Raw genomic sequence first — 16,944 nt, 5'->3', positions numbered from 1 at the left:
ATCTCAGTAAGAAGCAATTTGATGGATAGGGTATGTTGACCTGGAAACAAAGGATAGGCAGGAAATTCAACCTCCCTGCTTGTTTTTTTGGTCGGTTAACTCACGAGGAATGTAACAGCAGAATAGAGCGTGATTTTAATCAAAAGAAAGCTGTTAAGTGAAACATGCAATGAGCGAGAAAATATGGAACTTACCCTCTGTTCCTGGCATGTTAAGGAGGAAGAGAAATAAACAGTCATGTTAGCTATCAGTTAGCATTAGTAAGCAGATCGATATAAAGGCAGTCAGAAATGAGCTAAACCTGTTTTCAGTGACTGTTTTGTTTGCGTCAGAGCGGAAACGTTGTCCCATTCAAGCCTGTCATGGAGAGACCCACCCACATGAACACAATAGACTGAAATCTCCCTTGATTAATTCAGTGGGCAAGATGATACAGTTGAAGACATCCTTAACATATTCACCCCCAGACGTGACAAAAAATGTAATTTTTCTTTAAAATATCGGTACAATGCCGACCAGGGAGGAGATAAGAAGGAAAGAAAATATCAACGAAGTTAGTACTTAATTCTTAGAGTTCAAATTATAAGAATTGGATGACAGTTCGCGAGGAAAGTGCTCATAGGAGTACGAGGATTGAAAAATGAATTTTTGACTAGAGTAATGTATGTTGATGGCAAAGTTCGAATCAAGAATATGCTTAGATCACCTAAATAAAGACAAAAGCTTGAAAATTATGAACACTGAACGCAAGTATTTACGAGTCTAAATTTATAGTTGTCTCATCTCAGGTTATGGAAACACATGCACTTCCTGGAGTTTAAGTGGAATTCGATTAGGAATTTTTTTAAAGGAACAGATGACCACCATAATGTTTACAGCACTCATGGGCTTGATCATGGATGTTAAATTGGGTGATAAGCTAGGAAACAGCCTATTTCACACGTTTTAAGATACGGAAGTAATGGGTCGGAAGCGTTTACAACAAGATAATTTGATTTTATCGACTAAGTTAATGATGAATGAATGACGAATGGCTAATAGCTGAAACGTCATGTTTAGAGACCGCCACGGTGACAAATTTACATTATCAACTCAGTTACCAACTCAAAACTAAATCATCCTCTATTCCTTACGTTTATAATGTTATGGAGTAGATGCACGACTTTTATGGAAATAGCAAATGAGAAAGAAATCAAATTGAGGATAGACGCGGCTTCTTGCAGATAGCAGGAACTTTAATTTTTGTTATTTGCTGTAAACTTTGTGCTTTTTTTCAATAAAACGAAGACGAACCATAGACATTGGGCAGTACTGTTTTCATTTCTTTACTAACCCTCTCAGTAAAGTTTTGCTGAGCCCACTCCAGGGGGTCTTCAATTTCCCACGCAACCATGATACCCACGTCAATTAAAACGATCCCACCAACCATTGCAAGCATCCACCAATCGGACAAAGGACCGAGCTGAAACACAGCAAGCAAGTAATTACGGTCATTACTTAATTTGTACCATTCAGACTATCAGACGGAGAAAACAATGAAAAAGAATCCCACAGTCCACGTATTCGCATAACATTGTGTGGTTATTACAAAGCTAACGTTTTGTCTCTCGGATTTTACTTCTGAGTTTACGTTTAAGGCAGGAGGGAAAATGGGGGGGGATAGGGATCTTATAGAAGGGGGCTAATTAGACGTTCTAGATGGGAACATAAAAGACCCTCGAACGGGAAAGACAAAGTGCCCTTCCCTCAGGTGACCCAAAGGGAGGTTTCGATGTGTCACAACTTGATTGGATTCTACGCTGTGACCACACCAAACCATATTTTTTAATCTAATTTTCTTATAACTTTTAAATAAAGCTGAATATCATCTTTCAGAACTCACGCGAACTTTTAGGCGCTTGTTGGTACAAATCTTGTAAATTCGCCACGTTTTGATGAACATGGCTCCGAAGGCCAATGAAAACCCAACATTCAAAATCCACGCTCGGGCCTGTTGATTTGGGAGAAACATTATTATCAATATCTAGAATAACAACGAATGGTAAAGAAGAATGGGCGAGAAATTCTTTTGAAACAGACCCCCTTATTATGAGAACAGCCTTCAATTAAGTCGACGACAACCTAATTAGGAACTGATTTTTCTTCTCGTCATGTAAATGGACATCAGTGAGGGTCGAGACTGTATCGCACAACTTTGAGCTCAAGTTTAATCCGAGATCTCACCAACAGGTCGTTCTTAAAACGTTTTCTCTCTGTTCTTTATTGTTACATGGAAGTTATCTGTTTAACGCCCATAGGCCACTTTTGATGGACGATAAGGCATTGACCATCAATTTAATTGGATAGCTTTCAAACAGTATCAATAAAAGCTTCTAACTCCAACCTCTATGAAAACATCTTGCAAGCTTCCACTGGAAAAAATAATTAGAGTAAAAAATTTCCTTTTCCATTTACCTTGCAGATAGGAGGCATGATTGTTTTTGGATCGCCATAATTTCTTATACCAAATAAATACACCGTACTAAGACACATGATGCAGCCCACGACCATGACATCATTAAATAGTGGTGCAGACAGCCGGATAAACCTGTAACAGAAGACCTGTTTTTAGAATTTTAAAGACGAAAAATTGCGCAAGAACCAGGATGTTATGGATACCTGGTGACCTTTGAATCTAAAAGTCGAAGTGCAAGGGTAAATTTTTGAAAAAATTTTTGTAGCAAGAGTTTATTAACGAAAGTAAAATCTACACGGAACAAGCCACTACATGAAAGACAACTTTGCGTTCTTTTTTTAAGTTTACTTTTCCTACACTGTTGTTTGAAGGCATTCCAAGTTTTTCATCACTGCAGTAATCACTTTGTCTTGCCACAGAGGAGGGTCACTTACGCTCTATATGACCCTCTTTCGATACGCCATTAAAATCGGTGAACATTTGAAGTTTCAGCGATTTCACTTTTACCTTAGAAGTCATCAGTGTTGAACGAGTAAAAATTCACGGTCTTGAAATCTAGAAAAAGTGGCAAAATCTCTCCTACGGATTCCATAGATAATATTTAAGAGAAAATCATACATTTTAAACGCCACCATCAACGTTTTGGACCATGCAGCCAAAGGCTCGTGGAGTTCATGAACAACTCAGTTTTAATCTGAATCTTAATCAAAACAGCAATTTAGGTATTGGAAAGGATTGCTTGAGAGAAAACAGCGAGCTAATGGCAGACATGATTGCAATACACTCGCCTGTACTTGCGATAATATCGATTAAACACCAGAAACATTATCCCCAACAGGATTCCAATGGATGAAGCGATTGAAAATACAATATAGAGTTCAATAGCAACGGCTTGCGGCTCCAATTTTTTCTGTGAACTGTCGTAAGGCGTAAAACCATCTAAAAAAACATAAAACATAAAGTTAGCCCTTTAGCTTCCATGAGTAACTTAGACAGAAATTCTCTTAACAATGTCTATACAATGTCAAGCAGACTAGTGATAAGAATGCAAATGGTATCAATAGGAGATCATTAATTGATCCAATACTTAATTCTCCAAACTAACCTTGTAGAAATTGTGTGATAGACAGAACGAGAATGAATAATAAGGCCTTGGGAGTAAAAAGGTTAAATTCATAATGGTAATAGGACCAAGTGGAGTCCAATTCAGTCTGTAATCATACGAGTGATTAACAAAATCAGACGACCACGAAGCGGGAGTCCGATTTGTTTATCACGAGTATGATTACTGACAGCATTGGACGACAAGAAATCCTGTTACCAGTTAATCATAACCATTTCAATTTCCGAAAAAACAAATACACTTAGAAAAAATATTTCCAGTGGAGACAATGTCTTTAGTTAAATATTCTTCCATTTGAAAAATTGACTTTTTTTCTTTGGATAAGTTGTTTTTCTGCTATGGTTATTGTGATCAATTCTGTGATTGGTGGATTTAGCTGAATGGAACTAGTATGATTGGCTGCTTCAATTGTCCGATTACAACTGCACAGAATGATTGGTGAAAAATGAAGCAACTGATGCACCAATCACATTTGAGGAAATTGTAAGGGTTATGATTAAGTGAGGAATTCTCTAGAATATAGTACAAAGGATCTTTGGATGGAACGAAAAGCTACCAAACTACATGGCTACGCTCCCCTTCGGATAACTCCCCCTTAGTTTTATCACTTAACCCTCTGACCCCTGAGAGTGACTGGCATCTAATCTCTCCTTACAATATCACCCCCTCCCCTCCCCCCAATCATGCATTCAGGTCATGTGAATAGAGGAAATAATCACCAGCCACAAAGACTCTTGACTGTTAAACAAATTTTCCTTATCAGCACCTCAGAAGATGTAAAGAGACAGTATGGAGAATATGTATACTGATGTCAGGGTGTATAGGGTTAACCTTAAGAACCGAATCCATTCTCACACTTGCCAGGTCCTAGTCTTAGGTTCAGTGGTGTAATTTGAAGCGGAGAATTCATAGCGCGACCAAACTGATCTTCAAAGCCTTCTTTACATACTTACTTAAGGGTTCGGAAGAGTCTTTTTTCCAAGAATATAGAATTGTCAACCAGACCAAGACTTGGTATTCAGTAGATATTTTGATCTGGACACCAGGACTCTAACTATACGTCGAAATCTTTGGACGGCGAAGGTGTGGCTGCATGGATTCGTGGTAACTAGGCTACATAACACGTTTATTGTTTATTGATTGCGGTGCTCGGTAATATTACAGCTTTATTGCATGATATTATCTCGCAAATGTTGAGGAGATGCCGAACTTACCACGCATGTAGGCGACGTTGTGTTGGTTCTTGATAATGTCAGAAAATCAAGTTAAAAAACGGCGCGCATCTATCTGCAAATCGAAGACGTCGAAGCAGCGAAAACTCTTTATTAGGAAGCATTTTGCGAATGAGGAGATGGTAAAACTACTGGCGATTGTCATAAATTTCATCCGGTTATCAGTTCCATCTGAACAGAACGAAACTTTCGTACGGTTCGACGCGAATAGAATGTCTGGTCGAAATTTTTGGCCGATCGAAAATTCGTCCGGTACCGTGTGAACGTATGTGGCTGTAATATAAACATAGAAGAACTAGTGCAAAGACCCTTTTGAGGCGCGGATAGCAACCGGATTAGTGAAGAATGCCGGAACTAATTCTGGAGCGCTTTGACGCCGATGGATCAACTAGATGGTCGTCATTTTGGCATTTAAAATCAAACAATATCGAAACCATATGCTGACCATATCGAGTAATTTAATCATGGATGTGTGGTTTTATTTTTTTTTCCCATAAGGTTACAGGAACAAATCCGATGATCTCATTGGCACATAGTGCAGTTCGGCTTTTCCTATCTCTGCTCACAGCCACTATAACGATTTGATGGGTACTTGTCTTTCTCTGTCTCAAGGAAAAATCAAGATCCCTTTCACAGGTTTCACCAAGCAAACCCCGTCCCCCCATCCCCCCTCCCCACTTGATCTAACAGCCTTTCTAATGGTTGAATTTCACTTTACCTTTCCATACATTGGTGCTGTTGAACAACTCAAACTTATCTTTCTTTGTGTCATGTCTTCCAATTTGTACAAGACCCTTTTCGCTAGCTGTTGACATTGGTAAAAACAATAGAGTAGTTATGAATATGAATGAGATCTTCGCGATAAAGGACAATACTTAAGCAGTGATGAAAGTAAGGCCTGGGAAAAAAATTCAGGCCTGTGCGGAATTTGAACCCATGACCACTGCAATATCGGAAGAGAATAGTTAGAATGAAGTAGTTAGTAATTAAAAGTACTGAGCGATACATGTACGCTATCTCTAGTTTCTGGAAAGATTTTGCTTTTTTAATGCTGAAATGTCTTGCATGATACAAACGCGTAATAAATTGTTTGAAGATCTACAATGCTGGTTGTAATTTTCCGCATATATCTCCTGGACGGCAGTTAACAACTTAAATCATTCGTAACTAAACGTCCTGATAACTTTTTAAGCCGAGTGACAAAAGGAGACAAACTGCGTTTGTCCCACTAGACGAAAATAAAAAGTGCAAAAACAGCTTTGTAGCGTACTATTAGGAGCACTGTTAGTTATAAGATAAGCAAGAAAATCGAAATTATTGCTCACTTCTGTATTGCTTCACTCCTATTATCCCTTGTCTGTAGTCCTCGTCGGGATCAAACGATATTGGACCCTAAATAGGAATTGAGCAGCAACACATGGTTAAGGTTTTATCTTAACTCAGAACTTGGTTTTTGTAATTCTTATTTTGTCAGTGGACAAGAGTCATTTTATTATCAACCTTAGGCGGTTAAAGTATTCATCATAGAGGGGGACGTACCCAATGGCGCAAGCGACAGCTCATTATTAACGAACAACTGGAAAAATGGGTCTTCGTATGACTTTCCCCCTCGAGTTTGGCCTCGGGTAACCATTGACTAAAGGTGCCACATTCTGGAGAAGATCCTTTCATTTTAATCTTGGACGCTAGGGGGAAGGCTATGTTCGTTAATTCCAGAAATTTATTCGGCCATTTTTAGCGATAATGGGGTTAGAAATATAAAACAATTACCGTAAGTCCTTCAAAGGACACATTTCCCAGTTTTGATACAATAGTTTTTGATATGGTATCATCCCCAAAAAAATGTTCTACATTATATTCCAGAGGAAATTCTTCAGCATTTGCCTCCTTTAAAGCTAGCATGATGGACCACATGGTGTCAAAGGCAGTTGTAAACTCGATCTTCTTAGATTCTTTCTTGTTTTCGAAGCCTTTCATCATGAACGCTTGGCGTAATGACTAAAAGACAAAAATAAATTATTGTGTAGACTTTTAGTTTTTGTGTGGTAGTCGTAACAATGCCCTTAAAATGCCCTTTCATCTTCTGTTTTTAAGGATTTCAACAGTGAACCCTGATTTCTAACTACCCTACGATGTCCACTCCTTCCCAGTATGGCTTTCTGCAATTGATTCATAAGCGTCGAAAGATCCTTTTATTAAGTATATGGAATGGTCTGTTTGATGTAACCACAACCTGTTTTTGTTGGCGACGGAAATAAATTTCCGAAGGTCGTGTATCAGTGGAATGACGGTGAATTAAGAACGTCTAAGAAACTGGCAAAATTTAAAAATCAAACTAGGAATCATCAAGCCTACTATGGTTCTTTCAGCTTCTCCCATCTCTGTCTGAAGTACCAGTCATATTTGCATTAAGCTTTCCGCGCCTTCTTGATGTCTTCATTGCTTACACCAAAAAAGGTGTACAAAGCTGTACAAAGCTGTACAAAGCTGTACAAAGCTGTTCAAAGCGGTACAAAGATGCCCTATCCCCTCTTGGTTATGAAGAAGTAAACGTTTATGAATCTCAAACAACTTAGGACCCCAGCACTATACAGAATATTGTCATCCTTTTTTCTTACCAGACCAGATGCAGTAATGGTATTATTATCCGTCCGATATAAAATTTTTTTGTCTAGGATAATAGTTCTGTCTGCTACTTCTTCATACTCTTCTTTTGTACATGTCCCGGTTTTGTTCTTGAACCTCTCGGTTGCGGCATAGACATTCCAATCATCGACGGTCTCCGCGTCAGGGTGCAGGATCCACACAAACTCTGGTCCATACATGCCCATTTTGTACAACTACAAAGAAGATTTAAAGCTGAAATTCCCTGATTGTATATTTGTTCTTTTGAAATCTTCGATTTCGCATTAAGCTATATTTAAATAAGCAAAGATCTGGTTTTAAAACGTTCTGATGAATGGGGTACGATATACAATCAAATATTTATCGTCTAAAATTCGGTGTTATACAAGGATTTCCAGCCCTGAGGAAAGCCGTGACAGTATACGTGAAAAAATACGATATTTTTTCACGTGTTTGATATCGCCAATCAGCTGCTGAACGTCACTCCCCTTTCGCGCTATTTCGTTTGGCTGATGAATGAACGACAAAGCCGTCACCATTCTCAATCCAAGGTCATTTGTCGGAATTTTTTCGGATTATGGCTGCTAAACACTAAAAAAATCAGTATCGCTAATAGACAGTGACGTTCAAACTTTCCTAGAAGGAGAAGAAAACCAAAATACGAAAAGAAAACCCGAAAGTTACGTATTCAGTGGCTTTACTAATGGCATTTCTCGTGGCTGAGAATGAAAATTAACAACTGGAAGATTTGCTACAGGCAGATTTTGGCCGTGTACTTGAAAGATTTCTTCTGCCGGTAGTGAACAATTCAATAATTGATAATTTTGTACATTGAAAATTAGGCCCATTGTTTGTTCTTGTAGTGATTCAACGCGTGTTTTCATCTTGAGTGCGCCAACGCACTTTACGATTTTTATTCAGGGATTGTCGATCCTTTTATTTTCATTCTTTAATTAAGGCGAATCTTCTTGTCAGTGAAGGGCTATTGTGTTTATATGATAAACACATGGTTGCTTGTAGATATTAAATTTCTCTTCCCGTGTTCAACTCGACATATCACTCGTTCGCTGCGCTCACTCGTGAGCTATCGCGTTAAAAACTCGCCCATGTATTATTCTCTCTCTCTCTCTATATATATATATATATATATAAAGATATGGAATTAAGGCTAAAACTTGTAAGACCATACAAATAATAAACAAATTAGTATTTAGATAACTAAGAAGTTAAACATATTGATAGATAAACTAATAACTAGCTGCAAAAATAGGTCCGCATTACGTAGGTGTGTCTAGTACAAATTTAGATTAATTTACTATTAGATAACTAAATGCTTGCAGCTGTGCTGCTCTTTCGGTCTATTTGGAAGGTATGCTGATAGATATCAATAGGTGCATAGGTTTGCCAAAGTACAGTAGTTATCAAGGAATTTTTGGATAAACTATGTAACAGTTAGACTAGAGTTCCGAGTTTACTAAGCAAATCGACCCACGGCAGAGTTCCTCAACTAATCAGATTAGGACTACCAAAGAACAGAATTTTGCAAACATTTAAGCAAATACGATTTTAATATGAAATCAATTTATGGGAAAGGAAAAATACGGAAAGATTCCGACACGAAGATTTCCATAAAATATATAGAGAATAATACATGGGCGCACGTAGATACGGAATTTCTCTTCGAGTTCAACATGAGAAGAGAAATTCCATATCTACAGGCAACCATGTATTATTTTGTATATCATTTAAACACAATAGCCCTTTACTGAGAAGAAAAGCGGACTTTTTGTCTGTAAACGATACGGATTTTTTAGTGTTTTAGCCGCCATAATTCGAGAAAGCTCCGACAAACAACTTGTATTGAGAATCGTGAAGGCTTTGCCATTCATTCATCAACCTGACCGAGTGGCGTCAAAGGCGAGTGACGTGTCAGCAGCTGATTGGCTATATCAACACAGGTGAAAAAATACGATATTTTTTCACGTGTGTTGTTACGGCTTTTCTCAGGGCCTGAAATACCTTATAACACCGCATTTTATGTGATAAATAATCCTGTCAGACAAAGATGGATACAATTTGGGTACAATTCGCGACGAAAATTTGCAAAGGTTAAACATTATATAATAAGCTCAGTTATGCACGCATTCTGATTAGTTCTCACCTATGATCTATTGGAGGACAGACGTACAGATGACGTCATCATTAAACTTTTTTTTAATTCTTTATTATATAAAACAAATAGATTCCAAGTTGCCGTGCGTCTGTACCACTTTTTTTGTTCTTACCACATTTTGACGTCATCTGTGATCTATTACTGAACAGACGCACGGCAACTTGGAATCTTTTTGTTTACTTGAAAATTTTAGTAAACTCACGTTGCAAAACACCAGACTAGCTCCTCTTCCGTTGAAAGCACCAAAGAATATTTTAGCATCCAAGTCCTAAATGGAGAGACAAATATCATGACCCCGTTACCATGTACTTTATATCAATACAACAGCTCAAATTTGAGCATTTTCAAGCCTTGCGTCCCTGCAATGGATGACTTTCTTTAAGAATTGATTCAAGTTAGGAGACAATTTTGTCGTTATAACGGAAGAGGAGAGAAAATTTTTTCGACGGTAAGCTGTTTGTAAACGTTTCTTTTTGAGCGCTTTAGAGAGTATTCGAAGGGTAAAATCACCCTCGCATCCATTGTGCTTATCAATTATGCCCTCTAATATGTCGTTCGGCATTGGCCGTTTCTCATAAAGCTCACCATTTTCTTCCAGCTTCGCATTCGAGAAACTGTTTCCTTCTTTGATCAAATAATTTCCACGTTTGGATATCTGCACATATTTCCACGCCAAATGAATGTTAATATTTGTGTATTTTCACACCAAATTGAGGGATGATAGCGCGAGCACCTAAGAAGGGATTGGTTTAAGTGTTTCCTTGAATTGGCGGCTGGTGTCAGTTTTTAGGCCAATCATAGAACGAAGAAAAGTAATGGCTAAAAGGCACATGAAACATGAGTGATAAACGCTAACACAGACGTGTTGTGTTGTAAGTATAAGCGAGTTTAAGTAACATCTACCTTTAGTTTTTTCAGTTTAACTTGGATATCTACGTTGACGTCCTCTTCAGGGCTGATTTCACCAGTATTTATTGCTTCAAATCCAATAACTTCAAAGTCTGCTTTCTCTATCAGGTTACTCACAGTCTGCAAGTTTATGTAAGGAAAAGTTTGAAATTCACAATGACCTCAGTTCTCTTCTCGCATGCATGAAAAAAAGTTACTTGGAGTTGTTGAGATTTATTGCTAATAAGATGATGACTCGCTGAGTAGCTCATCAGGTGATCAAAAATGGACCACAAATGGACCAAAATAAAAGAAATAATTTGTTACTTTGATAGAATATAATAACACACATGAGAAGATTATTCAACGTGGAGGAAACGTGTAGTCGTATGGCCAAGTTACAGGTTTTTGCTTAAAATTAAGAGATAAAAAAGTAAAACAACACTGAGCTCTATCCACAAGAACTTTCCAACCACCCCCCTCCCCCCAGAAATATGTAATGGTCCTTCACTCAAATTATCAAGTTAGAGTTTTAATGAAGATATCAAAGACTTCTTACCTTGACATAGAGACCGTCTGCCTCTAGAAAGTCGTACACCAAGGCGGCTCTTTTCCATTTAAAGAACTTTAATATGCTTTTGACAGCTTTATTGAAAGTAAAAGCTGATGGTGCAAACGTAAACCCGTAAGGATCTTTTAATTCCTGGTAGCTGGGCGTTGTGGTTAGGTACGTTACCTGTTAAATTCAAAGAGAAGTGATACAGCGTTCTGATGGGAAAGTGCCAACCAGAGTCCGTCTTACGTTAGCGACGCATTAAGTCATTTCATAGCACGATCTGGATGAAAAGGTATACCCATTCCATTCCCTCAGCGGAAAGCTAGCAGACACGGTGGAAAGTTGCAGATCATCAGTTGACCATTTCATTTCAGGCCAAGCGAACGTTGCCTTAAATTACTAAAACGATCCGCATTCCTCTGTCTGAAAAATCACGAACTACATCGTGATACCGTGACCCTTTAGATCCTAAATCTTGTTTACGAAATCTCGAGCCTTGTATTTCGAGTCTCGAAAGAATCTACCACGTAATATGCAATAATTTAGATGAAATTGCAAACGGAAACAAACTAAGTTACAAAATTTCCAAACATGGTTAATCACATGGTCTATAAACAGCTGACTGCGTAGTATTCTTGAGTCGAGTTGCAGATATTATCATCAATATTTTTGGTAAAAAGAATAAAAAAGGTTGACACTGGCTGAAAAATATATTGTTCTAGACGTTTTGGCTACTGCTGTTGCCTTCTTCAGCAAGAATAAAAATGCAAATGTCTAACACCGTCCTGATTGGTTTATGTCCACGATATGTGATAAACCTCGAAGGAATTTTTTAAGTGCAAAAATAATCTCTAGAGTATTTTTAAGGACTCTAAAAATTCTTAATGTTATTGTATATGTTTGGTAGCGTTATGTGTTCGTTTAATACGTTTCTATCTCTCATGGAATGCCAGGCTTCAAGAATTAGTCTTTGTCGCCACGCCAATGACCTGTCAACAATTTCAACACTCTCCGAGTCTATTTGGTGATTGTGAAGTATATGGTGTTTGGCCAACAAAGAATTTTTATGCAATGTTGCTATGGCCTTTGCGTGTTTTTTCACGCGTGTTTTTAGTGCGCGCGATATCTGACCAACGTAAATACAATCACAATCTTTATATTTTATTTTGTACACGATTTCTCTGGAAGCCTTTTTCTCGCTCTTGTCTTTTTTGGCTTTTTAAGTATGCTCGAGATGGAGAAGATAGGCTTATGGGCGACCTTGATGTTGAAACCGCGAAGAACTTTTGTAACTCTCTCGGAAAATGCTTTGGCATGAGCAGGATAACCAAGCCACGCTGATCGGTATCATTCATTTCTTGTTGTCTATTAAGTTGGAGGCCATCGTGAATGAAATTAGCAGGGTAGTTATTAGCGGCAAGGGCTTTTGGTACTCGCTTAGTTTCCAGTAATACTTCCTCCTTGATGGAAGGAATGTTCTTTGCCCTAACTATGAGAGTGCGCACGATCGAGATCGAGCGTTTCTCTCATGGATCGCGCAATAATTTGCATGTAACTATGAATTAAACACGTCCTATGAGTACATTAGATATGTAATCAAGCGGAAAAGCAAACAAGAAATCATTCTAATCAACCTTCCGAAACAAAAATCTATCTGACCAACTAAAAATTCGTTAAAACACCCAGAAGTTTACCAAACAAAAACAAAAACATTGGTCCTCTCTCCGTCCGTCTGTCTCTCCGTTTCGTTCGCCGTACATCTATTAATAATCAAATAATCATAGTACCCGCCGACCATCCCCCACAATCCAACAAGAGGAAGCTTCTTGGTCAACCCAAAACCTGCTAAGCCAATAAAGGAATTAATCGGTAGCAAAATGTCTGTTGTTTCTCACCATAAGCTTTCTGTAGAATCGTGCAAGTTTCAATAACGAGGAAGCTTCGGGAGGAGTTTGAGGACCAAGTAGAATCAAGGCAAATCCATCCACCTTTGAGTGATATCTCAGTACATGTATAGCGGTAACTATGGCATTTGCTTCTTTACCCTGTCGAAAATCAGGGATATTATTGTTATTTGTCTTTTATTTCCGGAAGCGACAAAGAGTAGAAAAAAACTTCATGAAATAAACTTCTGGTGAAGCACGACACCTTTAAGTAAATTTAAAGGACACCTAGATATAAGTTCCCTCGATGAAGACGTATGCTACGGGGAAAAATAATTTTTATCTCATCATCAGACAATATAACAAATATATGACTCCGGCTGCAGTCTGAGATCCTACAGAATAACCTAGACTTTGAAAATGTTTTGTTTTAAGGTTTTTTTTTTTTTTTTAATTAAACTATCGACGCCGATAGTAAAAGGGGACATTACAAACACAGCCAATTAGATATTAGGCGCTTAGCCATGTGGTGCAAATTGACCAATTAGGAGGTCAGATTCGCCACCAAGGTGGCGACTTGGTTTGTCACGCAATTTCATCATCACGCAAGAGTCACAGACATGAAACACACATTAAGTAAAATGACCAAATAAAGTAAAAATACATCATGCCATCAGCGGTCGAATATTATGTACATTTGAAGACGATTTCCGAAAGTCTATCTCAAACCGCAGTAATCAGAACATTGTCTTAAATACTTTCTGATGGTAGAGATGAAGTTTGTATGATTTTTGGGGCATCCTTTTACTTTGAGGCTGAAATTCATTCTCTTCACATTAATCATATATCAGGAGGTGGTAAAATAAAAAGAAAAAACTCAGATTATTTTCTTTAACATAGCTTACATTTGTGTAGTACACTTTGGTTATTATTTCATACTTGTCCAGGAAATCTTTAAATTCTGAAGAGTTCTTGGCAACTTCGATCGCCAGTTGTATACCGGGTTCTACGGCGTGAACGTCGGATTCTTTTTTATCGAGTACTGCAATGAATAGCTTCTTCTTCTCGGTGCTATTAGAGTATGTTGTCTTATTTGTCACATTGGTGCCGTTACAGCTTTCCGTCTTATTGGCACCGTTACACCACACTAACCCGATCACGACAAATAAGAGCAAAATGGAGATAACCGCTTTATTGTTCATCGTAGAGTTCGAAGCTTACTGACGCTGAGGTGACGTAGATGTCTTGCTCTGCTGAAAGGTAAGAAGGTAATGTCAATCCTCTAAGCCGCATAATTAGTAGCAGTAGAAGTAGTATTTACTCAACCTACACAGAACTCACGAATGAACGATGCGAATGTGAGAATTCACGCGTGATAGCGAGGGGAAGCCCTTTCCACGCGTGTCTCCTTTCTCGTGAGCGTGTGTTTCCTAGAATATTTGCAAGTACTTTTGAGCAAGGTGATGAAACAAAGCTAAGTCTGCACTCGAGCTAAGAAGCCCATCCGGCCACAACTTATTCCGATATTTGTAGCAAGAATCGACGGAAGGGAGGGGGGGGGGGGTTACAGGTTATCCCATCATCATTAAGTCAGGTCTCCCTGGCAATTCCCAGGGGAGAGGCAATGTGAGAATAAAGTGTATGACCCAAGAACACAACAACAACACAAGAACACACGTCCAGCTATGAACCTTAAACCACTGTAAGTCTCCCGATATCCTATGCAGGTTGTTTCGCCGGAAACCAGCAGAAAGTGTGGCCTGTTACTCAAAGTTAGGAACCCCGATTTGAGAATTCAAAAAAAAATTCATGTTTCTTTGAGGATTCAAAGCACAGCCAAATAATAAGCGTTCACCGGCTCTACTAACCAACCAATGGGAAAGTGGCGAATTATATATCATGCCCGTCCTTTGATTCATCTCTCATGTTGGTGTTCACCACAAAAGTTTCATCACCGATGGTTGATGCTCCTTACGTCAATATTGTTTGTGAACGAGGAATTCCGAAGTGATCAGATAAATCAGCGATATCTTTTACTTGAAGCAAGCGGCATTTTACCCTTAAATAGTTGAACTAACAGTGTTTGCTATGCGATACGAATATTATCATTGCAAGCTGTGATAAAGCGCATCTTTCACAATTAGGTCTAAGCTGAATATTTTCTGTTAAAAAAAAGAAACAAACATTCGATTTGAGAAATAATCAGAGGAAATTAACGTAAAACTGGCTGATTTTAATCTGCAAAATTCAGTTGCTGCTGCCATGTAAATTTTATAAATCTTTGAGCACCTAATTCAACGTCTCTTATTGGAATTATGAACTGTTTTCATATGCGCGGTATTCAATTACGCTGGCTTCCGTCTTCCTCAGTGAAGTGATAAGACATCCACGTAAACATGCACACGGAACTGTTCCCTTTACCAAAACGTTCCGCAAAAGAAAAAACAAGTTCACTCTCTTCGGATTTTACCAAAATTTATAAAAAGAAATAAAAAAGCTTCAAATTTCCGACTCGATTAAATACCCTTTTAGGCTTATAGCTTTAACTCGAACATGCCGTCTGAATTCACATGAAACTTTTTTAAAATTAAAAATAAAAACTACCATCCGCTTCATGAAAAAACATTGAAAACGATGCCGATAAAAGCATTGATTCACCGACTACGAGAAGTGATGTTGACAAATTAAAAGATGGAGGTTGGAAGTACTTGATAACCTTCCGCTTAGAAAAGATGACTTATAAATTTGTTGCCAAGGAAGTACTTTTTTCTAGGAAAATATAACTTCCGTAAAAAGCTGATCGCATAAACTGGACACATCGACGAAATATTTATATTTCTGATAAAAATCTACATTTTTCTTTTCTTTAAAAAAGATGAACTGTGTTACTTTTAGAATGTGAATCACGGTCGAACGAAAGATTTGCCTCAAGAAGATTGAGCAAAGCTCGTTGATTCGGTGAAACTCGCTTTGCATTCAAGTAAGATAGAGCACTTAAAGCTATAGAACTTCCTGCAAGTTAAAGAAGAGCGCTAAAAAAGTTAACTCGAGCCCAAAACGAAAAACTACATTGAATTAGGCTCAGAATTCTAGTTCATTTTCAGTTCATTTCGAACTAAAATCATTTAAACCCTCATCAGCTTCAAAAAATGGACAAACGCCACAGCTTCGATAAAAATTTTGTTCACATCCTACCTTTGGGCTTTTAGCTCTCGCAATTTGAGAATGTGATGTACAATTTGAAAGTAAAATATGGTAGCATTAGGTTCAGTTTTTTTTCCTTGATAAGCCAAACTGTGTAATGATTGTTGTTTACGAGAGAAAATCGTGGGAGGAGCGCCACTTGGTTTTCAAAAGATGACGAATTAATTATTGTTCTTGATTGATTTCACGAAAAGTAATATTTCCTACTCCCTGCGGACTTTTGAAGGTCAAATATATCTTCTTTTCAACGAAAGCTCGTCTCACCGTGGGTGATTCTCCAGTCATGATTTATTACTTCTTCCTTAGACAGTTCGCACGAAGCCACTGGCAAGTTTTGCCATGGAGACATTAAATATACCCCAAAGGAAATGTGCGCCCACCAGCCACTGAACATGCTGAGCTCAAAAGCACAATTTTGAAATTAATTTAAACTGACAGCAGGCTATAGTGGACAGTTACTGATTATTATCGATAAGTAGGCGGATTAAAGATAGAACCCCACCTGACAAGACCTCCAGGCACAACTACACCTGTCTGTATCACTGATGTCGTCTATTGATTCGAATCTAGTGAATACGGAATATTCTCTCTTAGATGCATGTAAGATTAATGGCGCTTTCGCCTCACTAATGGTCATTTTGGCTGTCCCATTGCTTTAAGTTGCGTTTACTAAAAAGTAGAGGAGAGCAGCAAACCTTTCGAGTAATTTATAAGTCTTAAGTTCGTCTGCGAAGACTATTTTTTTCCATATTTTGGTCGACCATGCAGCATGAAAGGCGCTCGGTTCTGATTTGAAATGTTGGGT

The 16,944-nt window shown here is 38.1% G+C and overlaps 1 protein-coding gene across 21 annotated transcripts in view; it reads right to left on the bottom strand.

Moving 5' to 3' along the window:
- Positions 1-16,944, bottom strand: part of LOC131771961 (gamma-aminobutyric acid type B receptor subunit 2) — a 54,751-nt gene that overhangs the window by 2,842 nt on the left and 34,965 nt on the right. For 20 of the 21 annotated variants that reach the window (XM_066162991.1, XM_066162990.1, XM_059087845.2 and 17 more), the window contains 14 exons: positions 16,642-16,705; positions 13,841-14,185; positions 12,948-13,097; positions 11,056-11,232; positions 10,512-10,637; positions 9,811-9,876; positions 7,429-7,650; positions 6,581-6,808; positions 6,136-6,202; positions 5,529-5,615; positions 3,244-3,394; positions 2,455-2,587; positions 1,883-1,990; positions 1,334-1,462 (listed from right to left, as the gene is read on the bottom strand). In XM_066162991.1, the coding sequence (XP_066019088.1) occupies positions 1,334-1,462; positions 1,883-1,990; positions 2,455-2,587; positions 3,244-3,394; positions 5,529-5,615; positions 6,136-6,202; positions 6,581-6,808; positions 7,429-7,650; positions 9,811-9,876; positions 10,512-10,637; positions 11,056-11,232; positions 12,948-13,097; positions 13,841-14,137 (1,941 nt within the window). In that variant the 5' untranslated portion in view covers positions 14,138-14,185; positions 16,642-16,705. Of the gene's footprint in view, positions 1-1,333; positions 1,463-1,882; positions 1,991-2,454; positions 2,588-3,243; positions 3,395-5,528; positions 5,616-6,135; positions 6,203-6,580; positions 6,809-7,428; positions 7,651-9,810; positions 9,877-10,511; positions 10,638-11,055; positions 11,233-12,947; positions 13,098-13,840; positions 14,189-16,641; positions 16,706-16,944 lie in introns of all 21 variants that reach the window. The other variant, XM_059087839.2, reaches the window with a different exon arrangement.

This window comes from Pocillopora verrucosa, chromosome 3, assembly GCF_036669915.1.
Source record: "Pocillopora verrucosa isolate sample1 chromosome 3, ASM3666991v2, whole genome shotgun sequence".
NCBI lineage: Eukaryota > Metazoa > Cnidaria > Anthozoa > Scleractinia > Pocilloporidae > Pocillopora > Pocillopora verrucosa.
This window is presented reverse-complemented; position numbering and strand designations above follow the sequence as displayed.